Below are 12,486 nucleotides of genomic sequence, written 5' to 3' on the forward strand. Positions count from 1 at the left end.
ACCCACAGAGGTTGTGGCTTGTGACTCGGAGGCAAGAATGCTACCTACTGAGCCATGGCGAGCTAGAGTCTGCACCTTCAAGAGAGGAGAGGTGAGCAAATTGGGAAAGAACAAAAGATTTTAAATGCCAAAAAATGAATGGGAAGAATAAAGCTTTATTTCCCTAAATTTTTCATATCAAAATGTTAAGGCTGATCAATTGTTTACCCCCCATAATTAATAATAATGTAGGTTCCACAGGATTCCTCACAAACTCCAGGGATTTAGCATGCTACCCAACTACTTGAAATCTGTTGCAAGTGCAAGAAATACCCTACCTGCTTATCTCTGCAAAGCCTGGGATGTAGGCCTCCATCATTTCCACAAACATTTCCACATCAAAGTTCTCTTCAGACGAGTCTGGAGATCCAAGCTCCTCCAGCACACCAGTGATGTAGGAGAGAATTACATCGTCCATCACACTGTAGGGGCAAAAACACAATGTTGGCAGGATTGTTCCACCACAGTACAAGGCGCAGTCCCAGTACATACTTTGTGCAGCATGTGGATAGCCGAGTGTGCACGGTATTTCCAGTAACCTGACTATTACTTCACCGGTCTCTTTCTTACCCCAACTGTCCAGATCATTTGAACACCTACAACTTGATTATTTCAAGCAAATATTAATTATAATATGAAGTACAAATGTCTGACGAGTTTAAGACAATGTCTCAGATTTTCCTGTAGCAGGGCATCTAACTGCGTCTGCCATTAGTTATACCTGCCCCTACATGGTTAGGTTTTTAATTTTTTTGCGTGGCAAGTTGCTGAAAGTGCGAGCTGATAACGTCAGTGACAGAAACAAGCCATCGGGGACCTGAGTGAACAGGGCAAGCAACTGTGTATCTCCTTAACCAAATAGATTGAAGGACTGAGAAATAAACAACGCAAGGACTGAGAAGGAAGTGTAAATTAGAGTGGGTAAATTCAACGTCAAATTAGGTACAGAAAGAGAAAGAGAGGGAAAGAAAGATTGGATTAAGAGAGAGAAAAAAGTCAGAAAGGAAAAGTAAAAAAAAAATTTTAAATTTGACATTTTTTAAATTTCCAAAGATTAATACTTGAAGGAATGAGACTCCACACTTGTAATAGTTAATTTTCAGTGCCAGGTAGGTTTGACTGGCAGTAATTAACACTTAGCACATTGTTAAAAGGGTCCTTAGACTGGAACGGACAGGACTTACCATTCTGTGGCAAGTTTAGTTTATACTTACTGCGCAAATACAGGAACTTTGTGCCGTTCAATGCATTTCAATGGTGAGGCAGACAGCTTTGCGAAAGCGGCATCGCGCTAACGGTGGAGCGACGCACCTCAGTCAACAGCCTTTGGATTTCTGCTTAACCGCACATCTGTCCCTCGCCTGAAGTTGCTGAACCATTTACGCATAAATAACAGTGAGCGCCATTAGTCTCACCGTTATTTTGACACCAAATTCTGGCCCATTAACTTGATCCTGTGTTTCTTTTCAGTGCTTAAAAAACTCACCAACCGCCATCTATTCCCTTACACGTTCATGGAGCTAAATTATTTCTTACACCTGTTCATAGCTTGAAAAATCTTCCCCAGAAAATAAGTGTTGGCAAACTATGAAACAGGGGTCCACTGGACAGCAATCAGAAACAACTTCCCCTCCTGAACCTCTGGCCAATTATAGCACCTCAGTTGGTGCCCAACTGCAATTAGCTACATCAGCACACACTGACCATTAAATGGTCACACGGTGAAACTGGACACTAGTTAGCCAGGGTATCAGCCTCGGCTCAGTGGTAGCACTCTGACCTGAGTCAGAAGGTCATGGGTTCGAGCCCCACTTGAGGGATTGAGCACATAATCTAACACTCCAGTGCAGTACTGAGGGAGTGCTGCACCGTCAGAGGTGCCGAATTTCAGATGAAACGTTAAACCGGGGTCCCATCCGCCCTCTCAGGTGGATGTAAAAAATCCAGTGGCACTTTTCAAAGAAGAGCAGGGGAGTTCTCCTAGTGTCCCGGCCAACATTTATCCCTCAACCAACATCACCAAAAATATTTTATCTGGTCATTATCTCATTGCTGTTTGTGGGACCTTGCTGTGCACAAATTGGCTGCTGTGTTTCCTGCATTACAACAGTGACTACACTTGAAATATTCTTCATTGGATGTGAAGCACTTTGGGATCATGAACGGCACTACATAAAAGCAAATTCTTTATTTAACCCACCAGGAGACTGTTTGTAATCTATGCATTTAATACATAAATCTTAGACCCAACGATAAATGATTCATAGAAAATAGGAGCAGGAGTAGGCCATTCGGCCCTTCAAGCCTGCTCCGCCATTCAATATGATCATGTCTGATCCTCTACCTGAATACCATATTGCCGCTCTCTCCCCATACCTATTGATGCTTTTTGTGTCTAGAAATCTATCTATCTCCTTCTTAAATATATTATTCAGTGACTTGGCCTCCACAGCCTTCGGTGGTAGAGAATTCCACAGGTTCACCACCCTCTGAGTGAAGAAATTTCTCCTCATCTCAGTCCTAAATGTCCTACCCCGTATCCTGAGACTGTGACCCCTCATTCTGGAACCCCCCCCAGCCAGAGGAAACATCCTCCCTGCATCCAGTCTGTCTAGCCCTGTCAGAGTTTTATACGTTTCAATGAGTTCCCCTCTCATTCTTCTGAACTCGAGTGAATACTGGTCTAGTTGACCCAATCTCTCCTCATACAACAGTCCTGCCATCCCAGGAATCAGTCTGGTGAACCTTCGCTGCACTCTCTCTATGGCAAGTATAGTCTTTCTTCGGTAAGGAGACCAAAACTGCACACAATACTCCAGGTATGGTCTCACCAAGGCCCTGTATAACTGCAGTAAGACATCCTTGCTCTTGTACTCAAATCCTCTTGCAATGCCAACATACCATTTGCCTTCCTAACTGCTTGCTGCACCTGCATGTTTGCTTTCAGTGACTGGTGTACAAGGACACCCAGGTCCCTTTGTACATCAACTTTTCCCAATCTATCACCATTTAAATAATACTCTGCCTTTCTGTTTTTCCTTCCGAAGTGGATAACTTCACATTTATCCACATTATACTGCATCTGCCATGTATTTGCCCACTCACTCAACTTGTCTAAATCGCCTTGAAGCCTCTTAGCATCTGCCTCACAACTCACGATTCCACCTAGATGTGTCGTCAGCAAACTTGGAAAAATTACATTTGGTTCCCTCATCCAAATCATTTAAATATATTGTGAATAGCTGGGGCCCAAGCACTGATCCCTGCGGTACCCCACTAGTCACCGTCTGACACCCCGAAAAAGACCCATTTATTCCTACTCTCTGTTTCCTGTCTGTTAACCAATTTTCAATCCATGCCAATATATTACCCCCAATCCCATGTGCTTTAATTTTGCACTTTAACCTCTTATGTGGGACTTTATCAAAGGCCTTCTGAAAATCCAAATACACCACATCCACTGGTTCTCCCTTATCTATTCTACCAGTTAGATCCTTAAAAAACTCCAGTAAGTTTATCAAACACAATTTCCCTTTCATAAAACCATGCTGACTTTGTCTAATCTGTTGATATTTTCTAAGTGCCCTGTTATCACATCCTTTATAATAGACTCTAGCATTTTCCCTACTACTGATGTAAGGCTAAGTCTGTAGTTCCCTGTTTTCTCTCTCCCTCCTTTTTTAAATAATGGGGTTACATTTGCCACCCTCCAATCTGCAAGAACTGTTCCATGACTGTTTCAGACCAGACATTTTGTCTGGACCTTCTGAAAAGTGTCTCAAAGCTCTACATCTGTACCATGGATCTTCTGTTTGAAGTGTGACCACATCCAGGAAGCGCAGCTATGGACACTTTCTGTGAACACGCATACAAAACCCCCGCCCCCTCCGACCACACAAGGAATAGATAAAAGACAGGTTCACAAACGCCAGCTCTATGAATTACATAAATGCATCCCGGAGTATGTTTAGGTACGTTGGTGCACCAGTCTAACCCAGCAGATACTGATCCTGCTTTCTGGTGGTTCCACGAGTTTGGTTATGTGAAAGTTGTCACCATCTCAGTGGGCAGCACTCTCGCTCTGAGTCAGAATGTTGTAGGTTCAAGCCCCACTCCAGAGACTTGAGCACAAAATCCAGGCTGACACTCCCAATGTAGGACTGAGGGAGCGCTGCACTGTCGGAGGTGCCGTCCTTCGGATGAGACGTTAAACCCAGGCTGCCCTCTCAGCTGGACGTAAAAGATCCCACGGCACTATTCGAAGAAGAGCAGGAGTTCTCCCCAGTGTCCTGGCCAATATTTATCCCACAAACACCACCTAAAACAGATTATCTAGTCATTATCACATTGCTGTTTGTGGGATCTTGCTGAGCGCAAATTGGCTTTCGTGCTTCCTATATTACAACAGTGACTACACTTCAAAAGTACTTCATTGGCTGTAAAACACTTTGGGATGGCCTGAGGTCGTGAAAGGTGCTATATAAATGCAAGTTCGTTCCTTTCTTTTATCACCCACCTGAGATCAGCATCGGGGACGTACAAGTGAACAAACTGGGCCAGCGAGTCGTGGATAATTTTTTCCAATGCCATGGTACCAACAGCTGAAGAGTAACAAGGTCCCACCTACGGAAACAGGACAGTTCAGGGGTGTCACACTGAAATGGAAAAGGGCTTAACTTAAAACACCAGAATGATTCCCCGTTTTAATGCCTGTTGCTATCTCCTCCCCCGACAACCATTTGCCTGATGCCAAATCTTTGGATGAAAATTTGGATGGTTCTTTTAAAATGTTATGTCTTTATATTTAAATGTTTACACATCATGACTTTATTTCTGTGTTAACAGTCTGATGCCAAGAGAGTGTTACATTTAAAATTCACTGCACAAAGTGGTTATAAAAGGTAGAATTCAGTCAAGACACCCAAATGTCACAAACTGTGATAATGAAGACCAAGTGATCAAATTACAGCTGTCAACCCATTCCCTGATGTTTACGGACACCACATTTGGAGCTATTGGGATCACCAAAGTCTAACCTTCTAGTCGTCTCCCAAAAGTCAAGTTCTTCCTTGCTACACTGCTATCAGTCTTCTCTGCAGGCACCGACGGGTGTTAACCTGGAATGAGGTTAACCTGGAAGGTGAACAGCTATGCTGGAGGAGGAGGGGGGGGGGGGGGGGGGGGGGCGGGGGGAAAGAGAATGAGAACGGAGCTGGACTGGGAGAAAGAAGGAGCCGGAACTCAGAATCACCCTGAGCAGCCTGATATCAATGCTTAGGACTAGAAGAGTGGTACAAAAAGTGAGAAGGGTACAGAATATCCCATCCCCTATCTACACACTCCCTTCTTCCCTCCCCACCCCCCCTCCCATCCAATAAAAATATCAAACTCATTTATTCTAAACTTTTGAGTTGCTTTGAAGTTCTATGCCCAGTGAATTTAAATATCACTGAAGGAGACAATCTATTTTGGGGAAGGAGTTTGCCAAACATCATCTTTTCCACAGGAAGTACAGGTAGGCAGGGACCCTGAGTGGGAGTAGTCGTGGAGAGGGAGCAGGGCCAGGCAAGAATGGGAGGGAGAGCAACGCTCACCATAGACTGTGTTATCCATGTGACCGATGGATTAGCCATTAACTGTCACGTGGTTACCACGGACCAATAGGCTGCCCATCCAAGGGACATTCGTGTTTATTAGGTGAATTGATATTCGTTGATCTCCCATGGCACTGCTCCGATAAATATAACGAGGGCGTCTCTCTACTTATGTTCCACTCTAATGCTTTGTCCTCAGTCTTTGTTTGTTTTCCATTCACTTTCTGAAAACTTCTCATCCTTTCCTTGATTGTCATCTCTTTCTAACTCTCTCTCTCCCCCCTTTCCTCTGGCTCCTGCCTCGTCTGTAGGTTTCCTCTGATCTCTTTTTACTTCTCACCCCAGAGACCCGAAGCCAGGCTTGCACCCTGTGACTGCCACAGAAATGCTCTCATTGCTCCTTGGATGTCAAGATGAAAGCCAGTGGCAGGGGGCTGGACCCTGGGCTGAGGTAGATCTCTACCCAGAGTCAGATGGTCTTTATCACTGTCATACTTGAGCAGTCGTTGAGAGCTGCAGCAACAGCTGTGGGTAACACAAGCTGGGAGCAGAGGACTGGGCTTCTCTCTGTCTGTCTGACATCCAACAGCTGCTGCAGCAACACAGCCAGCTGGGCATCAGAAGGAACCAGGGTCACCTCGCTTTCCCCCATCTGCGGCCCAGAGAACAACTACAGGAGGGGACGCTTGAGAGAAAGCACGAGTTTAGGATGGGGACGGGGGAAGAGTGGATTGCTGAGGCCTGGGAGGGAGCAAGGTGCCAGGGAAATTCAGCCAGAGTTCATTTTACCTACAGATCCATGGTGGAACAATCTTGATCTCAAATGCTCAATTGTTATTGCTTTGATTTATTGAGATAAATCCATCAGATTAAAGTCTGACTATATAATAAAATGACTCTTATGCCAGCTATTCAATGTGTAGTTTCTATTCTCAATGTTTCACACTCTTACTTTTGGCTGAACTTCTTACTTGGGAATATAAGAGGGCAGCAGAGTACTCACATCTGATTGGTCCCCGGTAACCACTGCTCGAATAATATTAGTCACCTGGTCCACCAATCAGATTGCTAGAAACAGACAGATACAGACTCAATTTTAAAAAAAAACATAATTGCAATGTGCAAATCATCCCCAGTAGCTGTAATTTTAGATCTACCCTTTATAGGGCCATGTGAATATTTAATAGGACCATAGTAATATACAAGATTGGAAAAAACCCTCGGCCCATTTGACCAGTTCCAGTCTAGGAAAAATCATATCGCATGATACATCTCAAACCCCCAAATCAATTTTTTTCTTCTGGTACCTTGGATCATAGAAATTATGGCACAGAAGGAGGCCATTCGGCCCATCATGCCGGCCGAGAAAGAACTTTCCAGCTCTTGGTCCGTAGCCTTGTAGGTTACGGCATCTCAAGTGCACATCCGAGTAGCCTTTAAAAGCGATGAGGGTTTCTGTCTCTACCACCCTTTCAGACAATGAGTTCCAGACCCCCACCACCCTCTGGGTGAAAAATTTCTCCTCAACTCCCCTTTATTCCTTCTACCAATCACTTTAAATCTATGCTCCCTGGTTATTGACCTCTCTAATAAGGGGAATACGTCCTTCCTGTCCACTTTATCTAGGCCCCCCAATTTTATACACCTCAATTAAATCTCCCCTCAGCCTCCTCTGTTCCAAAGAAAACAACCCCAGCCTATCCAATCTTTCCTCATAGCTAAAATTCTCCAGTCCTGGCAACATCCTCATAAATCTCCTCTGTACCCTCTCTAGTGCAATTACATCTTTCCTGTAATGTGGCTTAACTAGTGTTTTATACAGTTCTGGCATAACCTTCCTGCTCTTATAGTGTATGCCTCAGCTAATAAAGGAAAATATCCCGCATGTCTCATTAACCACCTTATCTACCTGTCCGGCTATCTTCAGGGATCTGTGGACATGAACTCCAAGGTCCCTCAATTTCTCTACACTTCTCAGTATCCTACCATTTATTATGTACTCCCTTGCCTTGTTTGCCCTCCCAAATGCATTACCTCACACTTCTCCAGTTGAATTCCATTTGCCACTTTTCTGCCCACCTGACCAGTTCATTGATATCTTCCTGCAGACTACAGCTTCCTTCCTCACTATCAACCACACAGCCAATTTTTGTATCATCTGCAAACTTCTTAATCATGCCTCCTACATTTATGTTTAAATCGTTGATATATACCACAAAAAGCAAGAGACCTAGTACTGAGCCCTGTGGGACCCCCCTGGAAACAGCCATCCAGTCACAAAAGCACCCCTCAGCCATTACCCTTTGCTTCCTGCCACTGAGCCAATTTTGGATCCAACTTCCACATTCCCTTGGATTCTATGGGCTTTTATTTTCTGACCAGTCTGCCATGTGGGACTTTGTCAAAAGCCTTGCTAAAATCCACGTAGACTACATAAAACACGCTACCTTCATTGAATTTTTTGAGGAGGTAACAAGGTGGGTCAATCAAGTTAGTCAGACACGACCTTCCCTTAACGAATCCATAATGACTGTCCTTGATTAACCTGTGCCTTTCTAAATGACGATTAATACTGTCCCTCAGAATTTTTTCTAATAATTTGCCCACCACCGAGGTTGGCCTGTAATTACTCAGTCTATCCCTTTCTCCCTTCTTAAACAGTACAACATTAGCAGTCCTCCAGTCCTCTGGCACCACGTCTTTAGCCAGAGAGGCTTAGAAAATGATGGTCAGAGCCTCCACTATTTCCTCCTTTGCTTCTCTTAACAGCCTGGGATACATTTCATCCTGGCCTGGCGACTTATCTACTTTCAAAGATGCTAAACCCCTTAATACTTCCTCTCTCACTATGCTTATCCCATCCAATATTTCACATTCCTCCTCCTCAATCTCTGCACGTCCCCCTCTTTTGTGAAGACAGACGCAAAGTATTCATTAAGAACCATACCGACATCTCCTGCCTCCACTCAGAGACAAAAAAGATAACCTAACAGGCACTACTCTTTCCTTAGTTATCCTCTTGCTCTTTATGTATTTATAAAACATCTTTGGGTTTTCCTTGATTTTACCTGCCAGTATTTTTTCATGCGCCCTCTTTGCATTCCTAATTTCCTGTTTAATTTCACGCCTGCACTTTTCTATACCTCTCTAGGCTTTCTGCAGTATTGAGCTCTCGGTATCTGACAAGGGCTTCCCCTTTTTGCCTTATCCTACCTTGTATGCTCCTTGACATCCAGGGGGTGCTAAACTTGGGAGTCCCACCCTTTTTCTTTGTGGGAACATATTTGCTCTGAACCCTCACTATCTCCCCCTCCCGCTGCTCTGACACTGATTTACCTTCAAGTAGCTGCTTCCAGTCCACTTTTGCCAAATCAAATCTCACATTTGTAAAATTGACCTTTCCCCAATTGAGAACTTTTACTCCTGGTCTATCTTTGTCCTTTTCCATGACTATGCTAAATCTAACTGAATCATGATCACTACCACCAAAATGCTCTCCCACTGATACCCCTTCCACCTGCCCAGCTTCATTCCCTAAAATTAAGTCCAGAACTGCTCCTTCTCTTGTTGGCCTTGATACGTACTGGTTAAAAAAGTTCTCCTGGATGCATTTTAAGAGTTCTGCACCCTCTATACCTTTTACAATGATTCTATCCCAGTTAATATTAGGGTAGTTGAAATCCCCTACTATTACTGCCCTATTGTTTTTCCACTTCTCAGAAATTTGCCTACATAGTTGCTCTTTTAACTCCCTCTGACTGTTTGGGGGTCTATAGTACACTCCCAGTAGTGTGATTGCCCCTTTTTTTGTTTTTCAGTTCCACCTATATGGCCTCATTGGATGATCCTTCTCACATATCATCCCTCATCACAGCTGTAATTGTTTCTTTAACCAATATTGCCACCCCCTCCCCTCTTTTATCCCCCTCTCTATCTCGAGGGAGTTATCTCGTCTGAAAACCATGTAACCAGGAATGTTAAGCTGCCATTCCCGCCCTTCTTTAAGCCATGTTTCAGTAATAGCTAAGATATCATACTTCCACATGTCTATCTGTGCCCTCAGCTCACCCACCTTATTCACTGTATTCCTTGCATTGAGGTATATACCATTAAGCACTGCCAAACTCCTTTGTTGTCTGTTTCTAGCCTTTGTTTCCTCTGCCTTCCAAACTCACTCACTAGTTTTCTGCCTTCCATTTCCAACTTCGCTACTTTCCCTTCTGAATTTATGCTCAGGTTCCCATCTCCCTGCCAAGCTAGTTTAAACCCTCCCCAACAGCACGAGCAAACATCCCCATGAGGATATTGGTCCCGGCCCCGTCTGGCTTGTACAGGTCCCACCTCCTCCAGAACCGGTCCCAATGCCCCAGAGATCTAAAGCCCTCCCTCCTGCACCATCTCTCCAACCACCTGCCTTCATCTGCCCGGTCCACCTATTTCTGTACTCACTGGCGCTTGGCACTGGGAGCAATCCAGAGATTACTACCTTTGAGATTCTGCTTATTAATCTCTTTCCTAGCTTCCTAAAATCTGCCTGCAAGACCTCATCCCTCTATCTACCTATGTCATTGGTACCGATATGGACCACGACCTCTAGCTGTTCACCCTCCCCTCAGAATTTTCTGCAGCCGCTCAGTGACATCCTGGATCCTGGCACCAGGACGGCAATATACCATCTTGGAATCACGACTGCAGAAGCGCCTGTCTGTTGCCCTAACTATTGAATCCCCGATCACTATTGCTTTCCTGACCTCCCTCCTCCTCCACCCTGTACAGCTGAGCCAGCCATGGTGCTGTGGACTTGACTCTGGTTTACTCCTCAGAGGATCCAACGCCCTCACCAGTAATAACGGTTGGACAGCGAGATGCGATGGGGATTCCTGCACTACCCGCCTGATCCTCCATATCTGTCTGGCAGTCAGCCACTCTCTCTGCCTGCACACTCTTGAGCTGCGGGGTGACCACCTCCTGCTATCCACGTAGCTCTCATCCTCATGGATGCACTACAGAGGTGCCAGATACTGCTCAAGCTCCAAAACCCAGAGCTCGAGCTCCTCCAGCTGATGATACTTCCTGCACATGTGGTTGTCCAGGACACAAGAAGCATCCTGGAGTTTCCCACTTATCCAACTTTCTCTCGAAATTTGCCAACACATTCAGCTCCCATTGCTGGTCCATTCCATGTGTGAAGTAGTTAAATCTAAACGGTCTTTTCAACCTCCGTCTCATGTTTGACGCTATGCCCCCTTGGTGTAGAATCTGTAGCTACAGTAAACATATTGATGTCTCCCTCGTCTATAGCCTTTAAGATCTTGACTCCTTCTGTAAGATCACTCCTGAGCCTTCGCATCTCCAGTGTAAACATTCCCAGCTTCTCCTCGTAACTTGGTTACCTAATGAGGGGCAGGCATTAGATGAAGGTACTCCATGGTTCAGCTTTGACCCAGAAACTGTCCATGCGATGCAGCTCTAATCCTGAGACCAGAGAGATCCCAGATTCAATCCCAGGTCTATGCTGAGTTAGCCTGATCGGTATCCCAACAAACCCTGCTGGAAGTGTACTTGTGTGGACAGGAGGTGAAGGCAGAATCAGATTAGCTTCTAATTCCTCTATGGTTGAACAGCCTTCTAAAATTAACCATCGGGGCTCTTACATGCAGGACAACCAACCTGGGTTGGAGGATGCACCAGTCATGTGTTAAACATTGCCTCTGTTAATAACAGACATACCCAGCCCCGCTTATAAGATTAGCAATTTTGTTTATATATCCATCTCCGCTATATAACATCCAGCCTATTGATTTCATACAGCACTGGAGGCCATTCAGCCCATCGCGCCAGTGCCAGGTTTGAAAGGGCTATCCAACGAGTCCCACTCCTCTGCTCGTTCCCCATAGCCCTGCAAATGCTTCCTTTTCCAGTATTTACCCAATTCCCTTTTAAAAATTTACCACTGAATCTGCTTCCACCACCTTTTCAGGCACTGCATTCCAGATCATAACAACTCGCTGCGTAAAATACAAATTCTCCTCATCACCCCTATGGTTCTTTTGCCAATTATCTGAAACCTGAACGGGGCACTGGCTGGCTGCCATTCTTCAAACGTCCCACGCCACCACCTCTGGCTGCTCTCAAACTGGAAACCCCAGCACCCATGGGTGGGTGACCTGACTGAATTTGCATCAGCAGCAAAAAGGACACTCCTAGAATCGTGTTCCCCTCCCCCCGAGGAAACCCATCTGATTTTGGGCATGAAAAAAGATACCAACCCCCTGGAATCAGAGCCGGCTTATACAGGGGATTGGTAGCAGGGTCAGGCTGCAGGCCCAGCCTTTACTGCTGCACAAATTCACCGGTCTCAGGTTCGCTGGACGATTAACGAAACCGTTTCCCCTCCCCCCCACCTCGGGGTCTCTCCACCTCACGTCACCCAGGGTTATCCCTCTCTCCTCCCCCGCTGTCTCCAATACACCAAGGAGAAACCCTGAGCCGAGGCCCGAGGCCTCGCACTCCCGTTTAGCACTTACACCGCACGCAGCCTGCGAATCCTCCGTCCGATGTTCGGCCTGTCGCGGCCGCCGTCACCACAACAACAAGCCCCACCCACCCCGCCCGCGCGCGCGCGCGCGGCCGCCGTCACCGCAACGACAAGCCCCACCCACCCCGCGCGCGGCCGCCGTCACCACAACAACAAGCCCCACCCACCCCGCGCGCGCGCGCGGCCGCCGTCGCCTCAACGACAAGCCCCACCCACCCCGCGCGCGCGCGCGTCCGCCGTCACCGCAACGACAAGCCCCACCCACCCACCCACCGCGCGCGCGCGCGGCCGCCAGTATTCGAAACTGACGCGTCC

The 12,486-nt window shown here is 46.1% G+C and overlaps 1 protein-coding gene across 3 annotated transcripts in view; it reads right to left on the reverse strand.

Annotated features, from left to right (window-relative positions):
- Window positions 1-12,258, reverse strand: part of LOC137304164 (CUE domain-containing protein 2-like) — a 59,967-nt gene extending 47,709 nt beyond the window's left edge. The window contains exons 1-4 of one of the 3 annotated variants that reach the window (XM_067972667.1): window positions 12,161-12,258; window positions 6,637-6,701; window positions 4,556-4,662; window positions 318-461 (exon numbers count right to left, since the gene is read on the reverse strand). In XM_067972667.1, coding sequence (XP_067828768.1) covers window positions 318-461; window positions 4,556-4,629 — 218 coding nt within the window. In that variant the 5' untranslated portion in view covers window positions 4,630-4,662; window positions 6,637-6,701; window positions 12,161-12,258. Of the gene's footprint in view, window positions 1-317; window positions 462-4,555; window positions 4,663-5,075; window positions 5,188-6,636; window positions 6,702-12,160 lie in introns of those variants that run through there. The other 2 variants (XM_067972669.1, XM_067972668.1) reach the window with 2 other exon arrangements.
- Window positions 12,259-12,486: the final 228 nt, after the last annotated feature.

Source organism: Heptranchias perlo, chromosome 36 (genome assembly GCF_035084215.1).
Source record: "Heptranchias perlo isolate sHepPer1 chromosome 36, sHepPer1.hap1, whole genome shotgun sequence".
In the NCBI taxonomy this organism is placed as follows: Eukaryota; Metazoa; Chordata; class Chondrichthyes; order Hexanchiformes; family Hexanchidae; genus Heptranchias; species Heptranchias perlo.